Source organism: Balearica regulorum, chromosome 8 (genome assembly GCF_011004875.1).
Source record: "Balearica regulorum gibbericeps isolate bBalReg1 chromosome 8, bBalReg1.pri, whole genome shotgun sequence".
In the NCBI taxonomy this organism is placed as follows: domain Eukaryota; kingdom Metazoa; phylum Chordata; class Aves; order Gruiformes; family Gruidae; genus Balearica; species Balearica regulorum.
Window position 1 is genome coordinate 3,671,090 of NC_046191.1, and position 18,685 is coordinate 3,689,774.

Consider the following 18,685-nt stretch of genomic DNA (forward strand, 5'->3'; position numbering starts at 1 on the left):
GAAATGATTTGTAAAGTATGTTTTCATGACGCATTAAGGAAACGTATATTACTTAGTATTCTTAATTATAAGATGGCCATATGTTTCCCAAAGCAATTCTTCTAGAGAAAAACATAAGGAATAACATTGTCAGAGAGTGCTGGATATAATGGTAGGTATAGGACAACTCTTTCAGATTTTACCTATTTGTGTTTTTCAAAACATCACACACAACCCTAAAGCACATACAAGAATGGCGCTACCAGCTTGGGAACCCAGATTCAGAAGTAGTCATTTGGAGACAAATGAGTAAAAAAACCAAATCAACACAGAGCCAGAGATGAAAGCCAGGAATGGCATTCTCCCCCAAGGCACCTGCCCAAATCAGGGATTTACCCCAGACAGCAGTTAATCGGATGTTAACTACTCCAAATTCACACACACAGAATAACACCCCAAATTTCAGTATGAAGAGTCTATGTTCTTCTATCTATTATAACTTATGCTTCTATCTATTATAACTTAAAGGTATGCTATAACTTACTACTCATTTATATGGGAAGAGGGCACTTTTTTCACTTCCCCATCAGATACCAGGATCTATCTTTTCTTAAATATAGAGGAGAATGTTAAAAGAGCTCCATAGTCAGACCTTAAAAAAGAAAAGATGACACCAGGGGTTTCTTTTGGTTTTCAAAACACAGTGTCGTCAATACTTCATGGAGTGGTGGAAGTATTTCGTCCCTGTCTCCTCCCAAAGCTGTTTGAGTCAATCTTTGTTTCTTAGAATGAAAAGGTAGGTTTATCTGCATTTACCTCAAGTATTTTATCTCCAGTTTTTAAAGCCCTTGTTCTTCCTGCTGGGCTGTCTTCCAAAACTTGTTTGATAAAGATCCCTTTAAGTTCTTCTCCATTCTTCAGGCGCTTTATGACAGTGTGTCCACCAACAATACTGATTCCAAGAGACACATGAGGGTCTCTAAAGATCTCAACACTGAAAAAATACATGTGGTACTTTAACAGCTTGAAACAGTTTTTTTAAACTATAAATGCAAAGCCTTAGATAAATGTAAGCTTCTGATCTTTCAAGAAGATTTAATAGAGTAAAGGGATAAAGTCAGAAGCATAAGAATGCTCGCAACAGACTTGGCTTTTTACCCTGAGCAGACCTCACCCCACAAAAAGAACAAAACTCTGCTGCCAAGCCATGCCCACCAGGCATATGCTTTTATTTCAGCAAAAAATCAGGGTAAAACAGGCAGGTCTTCAAGTAAACACTCATCCTCTTTCAGTTTGAGCAAATTTTCTGGAAATGACAAACTCTAAGTGGCATGCTAGACAAATACTAAAACAAAGCATTTCATACAACTTTCTGAACACTGACTTCAGTGTATCAGATGCATTTGAATCAGCTTAAGCGGGAATTTTCTGATCATATTTTACTTAGAACCACAAAAACAATTCACCTAAAAATGTTAACAATACAACAAGGATGTGGCTAAAACTTGGCTTGGCAATTTGGAATCCTGCCATTACGTTTAGCAGAGAACCCATGGAAAAGGAGACAGCAGCACTATGTGCATTGTTCACACCTAATAGTTATTAAATGAGCAAGAACTTGTAGGTCATCCACAACGTAAACTTGCCAAGCTTTCCCGAGTCAGCTGTATAAATAGAAGGCATAATTCTGTTGAACATGTGTTAAAAATTCACTGTATCTGAGAAAGCCCAAGGTACACAAGTACCTTAAAGTTATTGGCAGAGGAGGGGAGGAAAAAAAAACAACCATGGGAACTAATCGGGCTCACAGAAGAAAAGACATAAGGTAAATGGGAAGAAATAATGCAATCATATGAACATACGTCCGTGGTGGTCCCCAGTGGCTGAAGTTTGGAGTTTCTTCTCCTTCTCCTTCTTCTCTCTCAGGTAATTCACTAATTGGGGGCAGAGGGAGGGGAGGAATAAAAAAAATTAAAAAGGCATCACCCATGCCAGGTCACAATTCTTTGCATATTTTATACCTGGCAGTGAGACAGCGACGCCTTCTCACACTGTCCAGTTTAAACCAAATGTGCAGAGTCAACAGACTAGACAGGAATTTTTGTATTTAGGTTTGAATGTACTTAAGGAATGCTCCAGAAATAAACATGATGGCCAGACCAAATTTATAAGCTGCTCTGTGATATACAAATCTGCACTGCATTTACTCGTTTGAAATGACTATTTAAGCAATTAACATTTACTTTCTGATAAATATGCTGTGATTCTTATAGCAGGATATAAACACGATAAAACCAGCCTAGCTGACCAGAAACCAGATCATGCTGCAACTGGGAGAACAGATCCTGTGTGTTCCATTAAACACTCCAGAACACAGTGTTAATTAAATTTTTATACTATATATGACTCACCTATTCACAGAATAGGAACAGAAGTATGGAACTGCAGGCACCCACAGAAAGGTTGAAACAATACTTCCTTGCACACATTTTCTGTAGATCCTGAGAGCTGTAAATGCTACTCTTAAAATGCAAAAAGGAAGTAGGATGTTGTGCTGGAGAAATAATCCCCTCACCTTATTGTTGAGCTGCTTTCCCTCTGGGGGAATATTACAGAGGAATTAGGGAAGTACTGAGTATTTGAATCAACAGGCCCCAAAAGCAGATCCACTACCCACTCACTGAAAACTGGTGGGGAAAGAATGGGACTCGTGACAGACGTGGCAAATACCTATGACCAGCACCAGCTCAAGCTTTCTCAGCACCGCTGGTAAGACTAAAATCTCCTGCAGAGCCCTGAGAGCCATGGCTGAACTGCTCTTCCCAAAGGTAAGAGAAAACTGGGAGGACAGATCTATGATAAAGACCAAAGGGGAGAGCTCCTTAAGCAGTAATGACCCATACTGCCAGTAAAGGCTACATCCCTCTCCTCCAGGCCACATCCATACTCCCCTCGCTGTGGAGTAAGCGAAGCAGGCAGCAGAGCCATTCGCACTTATCTGTCCCAGTACTCAGGGGAGGAAATGTGGGAAGTAAAGATTCAATAAGGTTGTACAGCAAAATTCAGGTCCTTGGGCAAAAGTCATAGAACCAGCCATCTATGTACGTCTTGCTGTTTCACACAGCTTTTAATGATTAGTCAGCTAAGTAAAGCAAGAAGACAATTAAGATCATTAATTGGAAATCTTCCAAAACCTGAAATCTTTCTCCATACCTGCATGATGCTGTTCTGGGCTGAGCTAAGGTGGTTACTCTCCTAGATTCTGGGTTCTTGGAAAAAACACAGTCTTCCCCTTTTAGTTCTTCCTTTTCAATAGCTTCCAGATCAACAGCAAGCCCAGGTCCTTTAGAGTCAATCCGAAGCTTTGTACCTGAAGAAGAAAAGGTGTAGATGTGAATTTTTGCTTCCTCGGTCCCTGCATCTACCAGTCATCACCCTTGGAAATAAACCCCTTAGCTCACCATGTTCCAAATGTGAATGTTGTGTGATGATCAAGAGACTTAGAGATACACAAAACTTAGTTTTGAAGGAAATTTAAACCACACTAAACACTTTCTTATAGCCCAGTCTTTGTGGAACTGAGACATGCTTAGGTACAACCGACATGACAGATGCTCCTCACAAAAACACATGATTAGAAATAAGGAATCCACCCTTTATGCAGGGAGAGTGGTGCAAAGCCCTGCTCCAGCATGGAACCCCATCACGCTGGGGAACACTGATGTCATTTTGGTGACATAAGTACCAACGTTAATTGAACCACCAGAGCCATCAGTCTGCCGCTGTAGCTTACGCAGCGTCTGCTGGACAAGATGCAGGTGACACAGAAAGGAAACAATGGAACCTCCTTTCTCCCAACCAGTGAGCGCTATCTCGGGCAGGTTGATAAGTTTATTTCCCTGATGACCTACCAAATTCTAACCATCCATCTCTGGCCATCTGACAAGGAGAAACTTTGCCCCTGAGCACTGATTACTAAGCCAAGACATGAGGCAATTAGCTACCATAGACTTCACTTGCAAATTTTGGTTGTGGTAAAGTTACCTCCAGAGCCTGTCACTATTTATTATTTTTTTTAAAAGTGCAAAACTTTATAAAATCAGCAAAAGCAACCGAGCCCAATTCCTGACAGAAGTTACAGGCGTGAGCTATTTTACTTATGCATGGAGTCCTACTGGGGACACAGCAGACAGTGATTCTCCACAGGCAGGACAAAGCTACAGCCACTTTCGATATCACTTGTGACAACTGTAGGTAGTTTTGGAGGAGGAAGCAAGATCATGAAGCTGAAACCTATTTATAGCCAGACTGCCTTGAGCCTGCAGAATTCTTTACTTGTATATTTTATCACTAGACAGAATTTGTGTTTTCATATAAAATATAAATTTGTAAATATGAAATTATAAGATAAAGAAAAACCTTCTCACAAACCTAAATCCATCTTGGTTTTTGCTCCTGAGAGGGCAGTTTCAGTATCAAATATATCTTTTTGGTAGCCACTGTGTGCTGTGGTTCCAGAAAACAGTAAACTTACACCAGCATTTTCTTCATACTTCGCAGAGGAGAAAAAAAGTAATTAGAGTTAGAAAGCAATGGTGTCAACTTATACAGGGGTATTTGACATGAACATTGATTTTTTACAGCAAACATTCACGTTTTCTCAACTACATTCATATTTATTCAGATAACTATGAAATACTAACTGCACTATATTAAGAGGAGGCATGAAAAATGTTATGTGCAATTGCAATATAAAGCAACTGTATCTTTCTACTTGCCTGTAATCCAGACAAGAAGTTCTTTGCTCTTGCTCATTTGTTGTTTTTAAGTAACAAATGTATAAATCTAATATTGTGCACTCTAGTATAAAACTGTCACTAGATGCTGCATTTTAGCCTGTTTATGTACACAGTGCACAAGGGGACAAGCCAAACAAAACCTGGTATTCTCTGTGGCTGTGATATTAAATCCTTTTCCACTTCAGTTTTTTCATATAAAAGCATACATCTTGGAAGCTGGTATGTGGAAGGCTGGTATTACCACTGTTTTGTTTGGCAAGTGAACACAGAAAAACTCAGAAGGAAAAAACAACTGTCAGAATCCTTGAGGAGGACATATAAATAAGAGTTTCGCAATTTACCTGAAGCTCTGTCTCCTCCTACTCCTTCACCCACCAGTATGCTTGTTACAATTGCTTTCACCATATCATTTTTCGCTCAGCTGCACTATCATCTGGCTCAAGGAATTCATTTGGATTAAAAATAATGAGGAAAGGAGGGAGCTCCTTTCACTGATATTGCTGCTGAAGCCTTTGGACTATTAAAACCAGGAACTGACATTCTGCTATTACTGACATGCACCATATTAGTACAACTTGCTAAAAGAACTGAGCCCACGAGTCAGAGATGGGAAAGACGACACTAGTACAGGATGCCTGTAAAATACACCAACCATAGCATGTATCTTGTTCGAGCAGTTAAATATACAGACACAGTAACCAAAAGAACCTTCCAAAATGTACAAAAGGATAGATGGTGTCTGTTAGAGGTACCCAGATCTCATCAAGTAATTAAAATACTAGAAAGACTCATTACAGAGCTTCAGTTTGGAATTTGCCTTGAGGTATGGGTCCCATGGTGAAGGTACAGCATTCCTCACCATTTGATCTTTATCGAATGGATATTCCAGTGACTGTTTTGGACTTCGGTTAACATTGGATCTTAAGTGTTGTATTTCCGTAGTCTCAAGTTGCTTTGCCCATCTTTCTGTATCGAGGTTCCTCTCTGAAGTTGCCTTCTGTCCACATGATCCATTGTATTTCAGGAAGTCTGAATTTTCTTCATCCTCCTCATCCACCAACATTTCCCGTTCTTCATCCATTTCTTCTGTTCTGGGTTTCAGAAATTCATGCATCTCCCAGGATTCCTTCTCATACTCATTATCATTTTGAGCCAGCTGAAATGACCTTCCCAAGTCCAAAATTGGTTCATCAACAAGTTCTTCCTTAAAAGGTGTTTCATCTCTGAAACCCTGCATAAAACGTTACAGGAATATAGATTTTACATTATGTTTCTTGCTAACTCTTTTAAAACTATGTTTTATGTTAGGCCCATATTAAAGGTACATCCTGATTTTTAAAGTGAAAATCTTCTACCTTTTGCATTTTTCTGAAGGAAAATGCACACTCTGACTTATGATTTCAACACCAAAAGCAGACATTGCAATCTTTTTTTAAAATATAAAGACATTGAAGTTGCACAGCTTAGATATTGCTGAATATCTATCCATTCAGAATAACCAATCTGGACTGAAGTTAGGGAATGGGAATTATTTAATAACACTAAAACACCTACAGGAAAAAGTATATATAAATCCAGTTGAAGTATCTCTGTGCTCCAGACTTATCTGCTATTGCTCCATGTGTGCATGTACATTTCTTACAACACCAACATCAGTTAAATAAAAAAAAAAAAACAGCCTGAAAGTTTGATTATGCAATTAAAAAAAACACCACAAAACCAAAGTCACGCTCATTTGTCCTTCCCTGACAATATTTTAACCTGGGGGATGACCCATATCCTCAAAAAAAAAAAAAGAGAAAAAAAGACATAACGGCCTGCTCATTATCTAATAGCCTTGCTGTTTTAAAGAGAAGAGTGCTCAACTTTCTACTGAATTCAAACCACAGAGCAAAACAAAAAAAAATCCCCAAACAACAAAACCAAAAGAAAAGGTATTAAAACCCTTTCAAAGATCATGCTCAGCAGTTCTTTTTCTGGGATTTGTCATGTATCTCCCCAATTTCTAGTGCTCCATGTTTCTCCCACACCAAAGGGGTGCCATTCATTGGCTTATGGAGTGAGTCTGCACGGGCGTCTCTGAAATTTTACGCCTCGCACCGCTACCAGAAAGCTTGCCACACGCAGAAAGCTCTTCCTCTCTTTTCTTTAGGCCACCAAATACGTGTGCCCGAACCCAACCATCAAGGCACCGACACCCCAAACACTGAAACCAATCTGCAGATTCAGGGATCCTCGATCAAAGTGTTTTGCCTTTTGCTTCCTGCCCCTTCCCAGACTCCCCAAGGTACTTCACCATTTCTGACCTTTAGTGTCAGAATCCTTTTTTATTAGGTTTGCACAAATGCAGAAGAAAAAATACTCAGACGCTGCCAAAATGTTCGCATAGTTGAAATGAGAGGCAGGAGAGAAAAGTAGAAACAGGCAAGAGAGTAACGAAACAATGCAATAATACTAGCTGGCATGAAAGCAGAACATTAGCAATCCAGAAATTAGCACATTTTTCATAAGCATTAAATGTTCCTTTAATGTATTTGACCTGTGTACCTCAATCTCAAAAAATACCCAGTCTGAAGAGATTCTAATTCTCTTCATCTTTACTTCATTTCATTCCACTTCACTTCTGCAGCATCATTCTCCAAACACTTCCGTAAGAGGCACCAACTTCACCGTTGTGTAAAACGGTTGACTTAGCTCAGAACCACACGACAATTTGTATCGCCACCTCCCGATAAGCACTTAGGTATGTATCATCACAGACTGCTGCACTGCAGCAGCAGGCGCTACCAATGGAGTAGGGAATACTGCAAACATGACAGTAAAGTCTACTGTTGTAGCATATAAAATCTTCAAGGTCGTGTCCCCCACCCTTTTTTTTTTTTTTTAAGTCAGTTTTGTCAGCGCTGTGCTAGTGCATAAGAGTGGAAACCATCACGACACACCACTCTTGGCTCTTGTACGAGCAGGTAAGATAATAAATACATGGAAATGTTATACTACTGCTCTAAGCTACTATCAACGCTGTCATACATAAGGTAAAACAAAATACGAGCAAATATCTCTGTGTGTATTTTGTACAAATTGATCATTCCAGTTTCTGTAGTCAGCAGGACTTTTAGATAAAATACTTTTTAAAAAAATAATGTTATTTTTATTTAGGAAGCAGAGAAACAACCTGAGCTGGCAGAGGACAGGAACCCTTCCTATGCACCCAGAAAACAACAAACTCCATTTTACATCATGAAAATCAGGAAACGTCATGTCCAAGCCAATTTCTACATAGTATACTTAAATCTACCCCATAATATTGCTCATTTTGGTGGTTCTAATATACAATTTTGGCATTAAAGATATATTTGTGTCCAGTGACAGGTAGACATGTTTAGCAATAGGAAAATCTAGAATTTATTTTTATTGCTGTGTTGCAGTTCTGGATGATCTTTTATGTCTTGTCTTTTCTGGTGTCAAGAGAACGCATTTACCAATGTGAATTAATACAAATTTGCAAAGCACTTGAGAACAGATGAAAATTTAAAAATATCCACATTTCTCTCACTCTACACAGGTCAATATTGCAATATTATTGCCTATTACTCTGGTATCCGAGTTTCTCACTAACTTTAGTGCTTCATCCTCCCACAATAAACAGAATTATTTCTCAGAAAATAAGAAAGAGGAGAATGGAGGAAGAAAGTAAAGAAATCACCCAAGACCACATAGGAAGTCCATGAAGAAGAACAGATGTCAAGCTTGCCTTATACACTGGACTACTTTTTTGTTTTGCTTCATTATAATAAAAAGTGTTCTGCTTCCATTCCTTATTTTCTTCACAAAGCTGAACCAACTACTTACAACTATAAATAACATAGCATTCCTATTTCATATCCAAGGTAACCTCAGATATTTTAATGACATGGTAAATTTGATAAAGCAGCCTGGGAACTGCACTGGTGAGTGCTATGCATATGCTTAGTGTTCACAATACAATTAGTATACAGTTAGCTGTTAGAGTCTCTTTCAGAGGCTGATACTTATCTGAAGGGCAAACTATTTTTTTTTTTCCTTTAAACATAATTTCCTTTTCATATAATCTTAAGGTGAACCAAAAGAGTAACCAAATACCTGTGGTGCTTCAAGTATTATTGAGAAATTTATATTATCTATTGGTTCTGGAGATCCAGGGCTGGTTTTAATGTTGCTGGAATCCACATAGTGCATGTTCTCCTCCTCTTTGCTTTCTCCCTAAGAAAGGCAATCAAAATGATGAGTCAGGAAAACAAAAACACCCCCACAGTTTTCAATAAACTAAAACGGAGAGGGAGAACCAGCCATTAGAGAAGAAATGGGAAAAAGTGACAGAATTATAAAAAAGGGAAGTCATAAATGGAAAGGATGAAGACAACAGCTTTTATTCTTTTAAGATGTTAGTACAGATACAGTAAAAAATAGAGAGATGTGTAAGAAAGACAAATACAAGGATATGAACAATGGAACATCACTTTTTAGAAAAGGAAAGAATGTATTTAACAGCCTTTCTACATTCCTATTTCACCACTCCTCTACCAGTTTGAATTACAAGCGCTTTCTATTAGATAGAGCTTTACTTTAATTAATTTTGCCTGGGTGCCCTTGATGAACAATACCGCAGTGTTCTCAAGTAAACTACTGTCTGTTCCAAAGCCCTGATTCTAGAAAAAGGAAATTCTACTTGAATTTACAGTCTTGACTTCAAACAGATTAAGTTTCTTTGATGTCAGTGGAGCTCAAGCAAGCACTTAGCAGTGTCTTAGAGGGAAATGGACTTCAGCATGTATTTAACTGATTTGCTGAGTTGCTTGAACCACGTTACACCTATGCATAGGGCCAGTGCGCGTAGCTTTGCCCAGACACATCTTCCGGTTCCATGTGGATGTTCTTTCAGGAGGCACTTGAGAATACTGGTTTTCCAGCCAGACCTCTCACACATTGAGCTGCCCATCCACCAACTATCCAGCATTTCTGGACATGTCAAGGTGTATGCAGAGCAACTTAGTTGCTTTCCACATGCATACATACTTCTACCCTGAATTTCCCACACACGCCCCAAAACCAGCAACCCAGTCTACACATGTCATAGAATCAAATAGAAAAAAGTTAAAATCAGTCCTTACCACCAAAGGCTTGCAGATTCCAAGAGAAACTGTACCTGGGGGCACCGATTTCAACACTTCCACTGCCTCTGCTAAAGTGGAGCTGTCCAAACATTTCTCATTTACAAACACCAAGCGGTCACCTGGTAAAAGCTCGCCCCCACGTTCAGCTACTCCACCTGCCACCAAAGAGCTGATCACAATGGCTGTTCTTGTTGGATCCAAGGGATCCTGGGGAAAAAAAAAAAAAGAAAAAAAAAGTCAACCCCCCCAGAAAGACGACATTTATTTTGAGTAGGTAAAGAGCACTTAAGCACATTCATCATCTAATGCTACAGAACTGAAGCTTGCCGAGATATTCAAAAGGACTGTCTGCTAATACTGCCAAGGCTTACAGTTTAGAAAAAGAAAGGTTTGCAGTAGGAAGATATTCCATCACTTGCCTAATCCATTAAGAAATCTGAAGATCTGAAAGCTAACTGATACCCTGCCTGCCCTCTTCTTACATACAGAGAAACAAATGGCCAGACCAACCTGCAAATAGAACAAGAAGGCTGGCACTTTTCCACAGGCCTCCATCCAGCCTGTTACGTGCTAATGTTACATAAAATAACCATTCTGCACGCCTTTTGAGAGCTTCATAGCAGTAAAACTGATGTTAAAAGAAATCATTGCAACATTAGAAATTTAATTAAAAATATTACTAAATTAAAATTAAAAACCAAACCCAAAACATTCAAGAAATACCAGTATAATTTGCTATAATACTGCAGGTGTTCCTGCTTTCTCAAATCTGCATGACGACTTCTAAAAGACATTTTCTCCACCCCTGAAGCTTCCTTAACAGAGAATACAGGGGACAGCAACAGAAGAGTAACTGAGGTTATTGCTGAAGACAAGGAACACTGTAGTGGTGTATACAGGGGAAGGTAAAGTAAAAAATATTATAGACATTGGATAGGCTGTAAACCAATGCAAAAATATTCACTTATTTTTTTTCTTAGTACTAGCCTTTGTGTTGTGTCATGTACCATTTCTATCATGCATTCAGCCATTTAAAAATTCATCCTCAATCCAACAAAAGGATCATAAGTTATTATATAGTGGCAGAAAGATACACAAACCAAATATATTGTGGGCTTGTTTGTTTGTTTCCTTGTTTGGTTTGTGGGTTGTTGGGGTTTTTTGTTTTTGTTTTAAGATTAGAATTAGCCTTTCTCTCCCTTGCAAAGGGCTCATAAGGCTCAGAAATGCTCCTTGTATGTACTGAGGCTTCAAATGCATAATCATGTACTATTTTTCCCTCAGGACTTGCATCTTATTCAGGGCACGGGAGAGATTAAAAAAAAAAGAGGGGGGGCAAAATTCAAATCACAAAGACCACCACAAATTCAGCACCTGAGTGTTAATTTGAAAACAGGAATGCTTTTTTAACTCTTTATTTTTATAGAGCTATACATTACTTTCCAAGTGAACATGTTTTTTAAGGTATGTGCAAACATATGAGGCAATGAATGTAATATCTGTAAAGGGCTGCAATTTGAGAACTGAAATTAGAGTTCAGCAGGAAGAGCCATGCTGAATTCCAGTAAACACATACTGCTAATAATTCTCTCCTGTTCTACTGCCTAATCCTGCCATTTTATAATCTTCCCAAACACTAGCTATCCGTATTGTACAGAAGAGGCTTTCTTTCAAGCATCACGTCTTGATAATCAAGCCCAGCAACCTCGCTCTGCTGTGCAATGGTGTTCTGCCTACTGAACCCGTGCCAGCGTGCTTGGGCTGTCCGGCTGCTTCTGCTCAAACCTGCCTCGCACAATGCCGAGGGGAAAGGCTTTCATTTGTTTCAAACAGCAAGCTATCCACGTTCTGAATATACTTTGGAAATTTTTAGAAACAAAATAAACCCAAAGGAAGTCCAAGAGAAGAATCCAAAGGATTCCAAGAGGTTAAAAAAAAAAGAGAGAGAAAAAAAAAAAAGAGGTTTTGCTTTAAGAAAGCGTTGAATTTTGAAAATGTAAAGTTATTGCTGCCCTTTGTGTAGAGTCAGCTTTGCCTGCCCTTGCCGACAAAACCACGTGCCTCACCATCCTGATGACAGCTGACCACAGAACAAACGCTCTGTTTGACACAGACTCCTGAAATGTTTTTAATTTGGGGGGTTTGCTCCAATGCAAAATAAAAATAACCTTTTGGACTTCTTTGCAAAACCAGGATCGTGTTGAGACAGCCATTTTTGAGCAAGTAAGGCACTGTTTCACATTAGGAAGGGCTTTGCTAATAGTACTAAACCAGCAAGTTTTCCTATCATGGGCTCATCTTGCCATGGCAAGCAAGGTTTATGCTGGTTCCCTAAATGGGTGAACGCTCTCTCAGCAGAACTACACCTCTGCTGACACAACAGCTTTTCTAATATGACTTTTGCTGGCTTAGCTATATTGATAAAAAAATGAACAAAACAAAACCGGCACTCATCCTTACTGATGCAGATAAGCTGACAAAAATTTGCGAGTGAATGACTGGCCCAGTAATTATGGCGCTGGCTGAGAATGTGGGAGAACCAGGTTCAAATCCCTGCTCTGTCTGATCCGAAGCTGCTCTTTTTTGGGTTCCAGATCAGAACCACTTAAGCAGGACATGGGAATCTCACCACTAGCTGCTCCTATGCAGATATTCAAGGTCAGTGGCCTAGTTACCACATTTCTGATGAGAAACAGTCCTGTTTCAACTTAAGTTTTCACCGAAATAAAACCATTTTGGCTACAATACCTCATCATGTTTTGGTAAAAGATAATTTACCTGAAAAAGTGTTCCAACAAGCTTTAATCCTCATGCTAAAAATGAAGATAGAGTTCCTGCAAACACAGGCAGTTCCTACACAGCAAAGTTTCAAGAACAGCATTGTTACCTTCGCTTCTTCGCAACATGCACGAGCATAAGCCACGTACTGGAACTGCTTCATGGAAATGTTAAAAAAGGGGCCCATATTAAAAACCGTTGATCGGGCAAACACAAAACAGGGGTTATAATTACACTGCTGTTTTCAAGCAGAGGGAGCTATTGTACAGGAAGAGAAGAGCAATATAAAGTACAGAGTGGCAGGGCTGAGGCAGTAACGGAGCAGTGCTGTAAAACCCTGAGTGGCTGTGAATCGCAATGCGATTGCCAGGAGGAATGCAACAAAAGCCGCACGTGAAGACACGAACCCGCTGAATTTCAAGGTGTAATCATTAATATGTATTCTCTATAATTTAATGTGAGGGTAATTGTAACTGTGGATTGCACCATGCTTTTCTTATCAAAACAAAAGGAATAATGTTTTTTTGAAACCTTGCCTTACGATTTACACTCAAAGCCAAATGCACCCGAAAGAACGACACTTGCTAAAACAAGGCAGCAAACACTGAATTCACATTCACATCTTGTAAACAGTGAGTGCAACTGGACCGCATGGGTTGTTGCCTTGTTTTAAAAAGAAAGCAGCGCTAGCACAGCAGGCTAAAAACCAGATTCCTACCTTCTATACTAACTGCAAAAGGCAACTTGACTCCCGCAGTGCCCTGATGGGCTTCGGGGCCACCTCCATGTTAACAGACCAGCCAGGGCTATTCAAGGTTACGGATCAGCACTAACTGCTACCGCACACCTACCTAAGGCTCTTGATTCATTTAACTTGGCTCACGTTAGGCCAGAGAATAGCGATTTTTAGTCACTAGCAGTCAGGACCAGATTTCAGCCTCTGCTTTAAAGTGAAAGGTTAATTTACTTGGATGAAGTTTACAGGCTGGGAAGCAACTCCCTCCCCAAACCCAGAGCTAAGATGTTGCTGTAACAACTCGTCCAGATTACAGAAGTGACTCAACCTCACCAGTTCAAAGAAATTATTACATGACTTTGCATTACAGCAGAGAGAGTGTGCACAGGACAGCCCCATGCAATTTGGTCATCTTAAAATGGGCATGAACCAGGCTCGGTACATTTAAAGAGGCACTTTTAACTTCGGTTTACTGAAGGATTCCTTTTCACAAATGAATCATTTATGAACAACAAGGAAATGAATCGGATTTCAAAGTAAGTCTATCAGGAGACAAACACCCTTCACTCACAAGTACTGACACAAATTATTTTTAAAAAAAGAATTACGTGTAAAAAGGTTTGCTGCTTGTATAAATGATGAAAGCTGCCCACTGCCGTGCACCAGCAGCTGCCCAGGATGCTGGCCTCCAGGTAACCCTTTGAGGAACTTGTACGTTGTAGCTGTTGTCTTTTCCTTTTCCTTTGTGCTCGAGCCAGCCATAAAGTATATGAACTTGTTTAAAATAGTCACAATTTATTCATACTTAGCACACCATATATTTAACTACATTGAACCATAGATTTTTTCCCTTCCCCCTACTGCTCCTCATCAAAATCCACAAATGTTTCCTGGAGTCCAGGTGTCAAATTTTTCTTCTTATTTTCAGAGCCTCATTTGTTCTGGATTCATTTAGCAGTGCAAAGAGTCAAGCAGGGGCCACTGCAGTTGCTGCCTCTGGGATCCCTGGATTCAGAGTGGTATGAAGTCTCTTAAAAACCTGAGCTCTGCTAAAACGTTAAGAGTCCCAGGAGCACTAAGTTAACAGAGTCCTACATGCAATGCTGCTGGAGCGTGTAACTGCATTGTGGCTTCAGGTGAGGGATTCAATCTTGCCACAAGCACCAAAGATTCACGCTCAGCTATCAGAGGTCCTTAGGAAGCAAAATCGGGAAGTATAACCAATACAGCTCACCTCTGGAAAATTGAAATGGGAACAACCGACTGACTCTTTCCCCATCCTGGCCAAAACGTGAGGTTTCTGCAGCAGCCAAGAGAGGGCACTCCAGGCCAGCCCAGCCATACAGGAGACGTTTCACGTCCAAGTCCGTCCCCATCTGTCCAGCCCAGAGCCTTCGCTACACGCAGAGGATGAGGAGCAGTCCCTCTCCGAGGCAGCAGGCTGTAGCTATGGCTCGATTGGATGTAAGGAGCTACCACGTTTTCTGGGGTTTTGTTTGTGTTTTTCTTTTTAAAAGCCTCATATGAAAACGTAAGACAAAGCTGCGGGTGACTGACATTTACTGTGCAAAGTCACTCTCGCTTAGTTAAAGGCTATATTAGTTTTGGCATTGCCTAAGATCTAAATTCAGCTAGCCTGACTTCCTAGAATATTTTAGCTTTCTTCAAGCAACAAACTGCCTGCTGCCGCAAAAGCACTCCTCTGAAAACACACATCAAAAATAGCATGGCAAAGGATCCCAAAAGAAACAGTTTGCAACTTTTTTCCTGTACCAATTTTGATTTATCTGAACAATTTTACAAGTGCCAATTTGTATACTGCAGGGTTTTGCGAGAGAGCCAAAACAAACACATGTTAGAGCTCAGAGGTCAGAGCAACCCAGCTTCATTACATTTTGCATGGGACCACTTCCAGGTCTAACATACAGATCCATATTTAAAACTCTCCAGTTTGCAAGTAAGATACCAGACTGAAAGACTCAAACACAATGCTGCAGCATACTGTACAAGGAACATACACTCATCAACAATGAAAAGGAGCAAATGCATTTTGTGTTCGTCATACTATTACGCAGAACAAAGGCAGAACTGAGCATGAAGTAGTTTACCTGTATGCTCAGTGTTGTGAAATTACTCAAAATACTCATCCATGCTCTCATTTCGTGAAGTGCCACTCGTTTCCTTTGCAGAGCCACCCTCCACATACACCAACAATGCCAAGGGGATGCAAGAGTCAAGAAGGATAAACAGCCTGCAGCCTTTTCAAAGGCACCAAGTACTTCCGAAGAGAGGAAGAGCCAGCTGTGAGTGAGGTCCAGCTCCCTCCTTAAGGTGGCCTCAATTTAGGATTGAGACTCAAGGTCCAAACCTTCTGTTCATTCACTCCAACATACTTACAGGAGTTGGCTAGAGGACCTGCCAAAGGTACTCTAAAGCCTGAATAAACATCCTTGCGAAAGCGCTCGACTAGTTTTTGTTAGATCCGCTGCATGGGCAATCAGATTGAAATTCAAAGCGTTTAAGATGCATTTCTGCATCTTCCACTCGTATTAGATTGCAGTCAGCAGGACTACTTGGGAAGAAGACTACCACCACACAGCCTCTGGCTGTACCAAAGAAATAAACTACAGGCTGATGTGTTGAAGTAATACAAACTTAAATACAGAATGGTATTCAAGGAGGAACGCTGAACTTTTCTGTGATGTAAGGCAAAGCACTGGAAATAAAACATAAGTATTTATTGATCTGCAGTGAGGGAATAAAGCAATGAATTTCAGAAGCTCTAGTGTGCAGCCAGCATTAATCAAAACTTCTGTTGTGGGAAATGTCAGCAAAGAAACAGGAATTCACAGAGAAAAAAAAAATCATAAACAAAACCTACAGAGCCACACCCAAAGGAGGAGCGAGAATGGCAAAATAAGAGTAGGTGGCACAATGGGTTTCCCACACTGGGCTTTCATCATCTGCGATCTGAAATCATATCAGTCTTCTACAGCAAGAATGAACACGGTGGCCAGCAATTACTCAAACCTGCGTAGGTCTGGCAGAGCTGGCAAGCAGCAGGCAGTCAGTGTTCATCTGCTGCGGAAGTGGGATATGCAGCAGATAGTTGGGACAAAAGTGCCTCCAGGGAATGATCAAAAGAAAAAGATCTTACACGCTCCTGCTATTCTCAAATAAAAAGATCAAAGATGGGCACTGACTATGGTAGTTTTGAAAGTGTCACTGTGCAGTGGACTCAGGTGCATGTCACTATCTTTTAATTTATCAAACTTCTCAATCAACCTAAGGTTTCATCCGCCTTTCATATTTGCCCTCAACAGAGCTAAAGTCACAGGGATTACATTCATTACTCTCTTAATATCTTACACTTTCAGACCTACTAGCTACAGAAAAAACACACTGAGTGCTGACTACAGGGAAAAGCCAGAGAGATAAGAAAAAAAAACCCACCCCTGAACTCATAAGGAAATGGAGGAAAGCCACTGTGTGATGAGATAAAGATGGGATAGAGATGTGTGGGAATAAAGGAAAAAAATACCAACGAGTCAAGGGAAAAGTTATAAATGGTATCACCTACATAACCTACAGTCAGTGGTCTTAATGCACATTCTGAACCTGCAGACAGTGACTTGGCCCAAAGAAGACTTCCAACAGTATGGATGGTGGAGAAGACAAAGGGGTAGGCAAAAATGTCGCAGGTAATTTTAAGGCCACTGCAAAATGCAGTGAGACCAGAGAGAAAAATTCCAAGTGCCACAGTACTATTGGGACTTGGGGAGCAGCATCTTCCAGAAGGGTGAGGTTTTAAGAAAACATAATACCTCATAACTTCCACGAGTTTTCAGAATTCTTCATGCTTATCCATCAGCACCTCAAATCTCATCGGTTCAGAACAACAGATTGGGAGCTGTCTGGGTTGAGCTTCTACACGCCCATGGCTCCACCATCTCCACATGCTCACTGAAAGACTAATGCAGCTTTCAGATAAGCAGTACTCATTTGTACAGTTTCCTTTAGTCTCGCCTACATTATCTTACCCTTGCTGAGATTTGCCAAGTGTTCAACAGAAAATCTAGCTACAGTTTTGTCCCTTTAAATTCTCGCCTTCGCTTGGAGGCAGAAGACATCTGTGGAATAATAATGAATTTCTTTGGTTTGGGGTTTTTTGTTTTTATTAAAAGCTATTCTTCCTAGCAGGAAATGAAAAAGAACAACCAGATTGGTAGAATTTGGGGGAATAGGGAAAATATTTCTAAAGGTTAATAATAATACTGCTTAGTATTTATTTCAAGGATATGTGACAAACCAAAGAAAAACAGATGTTCTCAGTAATGCTCCAGTTTCTCTGCAAACTCAGGTATTGTCTGAGCACTGGCTGTTGCAGCTCACAGAAACAGGAGGGCTGCTCCTAGAATACGCCACTCCACTCCGTACACGAGATTCCTTCCTAACTTCTCACTTAAAGACTCAGACTGATGACCCCCCCACGCCCAGCGTCGGGGCAGACCAAAGCCCTAACGTGCCTTTCTGCATCCAAGTTCTCCAGCTCCTCTACCTCAGCAAGCTCTTCCTGTGTATCTGTCTGTATCTCATGCTGAGATATACAGTCTCTTTGATTTCTTATTAAAGTGATTTCTGGTCACCCAATGCTTTTAGTACTGCTGCACTGAGGTTTTGGGAACCACTAATCATGAACACCCTCGAAACTTTACCAGGAATGTGCTCAGTTGCATTCAGCAGCTCTTCAGTCCTGAAAAGTAGTATTTATGCTGAACTCCAAGAGAATTTTTCAAAAAGCTACACTGAATTCAATTCATGACACACTATTAAGAATTATTTCACAAATGAAGCAGCTTAATATGATTTAAAGGATGCAGAACTTTCCCATAGGGGGAGAGAAGCAAATCCTCCGTGAGATGAGTACCAACACAGTTGGTACTGAGGCTACAGAACTTTGATGTTAATGAATGTGGATGGGTTGTAGAGATGGGAGAAAAGCTGCCTTTATCAGTTTTTCCAGTACCAAGCTGATAGCCATTGTAAAACTGCTTTTTAATACAGCTGTGCAGCTTTTGCCAGTACGCCACAGGTTTCCATCACATGATCAGGTGAAAATGTGCTTAACAAGGATGTGAATATGCTGCTTTGCTCATAACAAACTTATCAGAAGACAGACAAAGCTCAAATTATCACAAGAGGGCAAACGTTCAGCCGGCAACATGTCAAAGCATTCCGGC

At 40.2% G+C, this 18,685-nt stretch overlaps 2 protein-coding genes across 12 annotated transcripts in view; one reads left to right on the forward strand and one right to left on the reverse strand.

The window, feature by feature from the left end:
• Positions 1-18,685, forward strand: part of KANK4 (KN motif and ankyrin repeat domains 4) — a 146,427-nt gene that overhangs the window by 124,859 nt on the left and 2,883 nt on the right. The window lies entirely within an intron of this gene.
• Positions 1-18,685, reverse strand: part of PATJ (PATJ crumbs cell polarity complex component) — a 155,527-nt gene that overhangs the window by 92,572 nt on the left and 44,270 nt on the right. For 8 of the 11 annotated variants that reach the window (XR_012836477.1, XM_075759208.1, XM_075759207.1 and 5 more), the window contains exons 18-24: positions 9,929-10,138; positions 8,901-9,020; positions 5,638-6,009; positions 4,411-4,531; positions 3,193-3,349; positions 1,842-1,913; positions 796-973 (exon numbers count right to left, since the gene is read on the reverse strand). Coding sequence is in view for 10 of the 11 variants with exons in the window: in XM_075759208.1 (XP_075615323.1) it covers positions 796-973; positions 1,842-1,913; positions 3,193-3,349; positions 4,411-4,531; positions 5,638-6,009; positions 8,901-9,020; positions 9,929-10,138 (1,230 nt within the window). In the remaining variant the exon portion in view is untranslated. The remainder of the gene's footprint in view (positions 1-795; positions 974-1,841; positions 1,914-3,192; positions 3,350-4,410; positions 4,532-5,637; positions 6,010-8,900; positions 9,021-9,928; positions 10,139-18,685) is intronic. The other 3 variants (XM_075759214.1, XM_075759209.1, XM_075759215.1) reach the window with 1 other exon arrangement.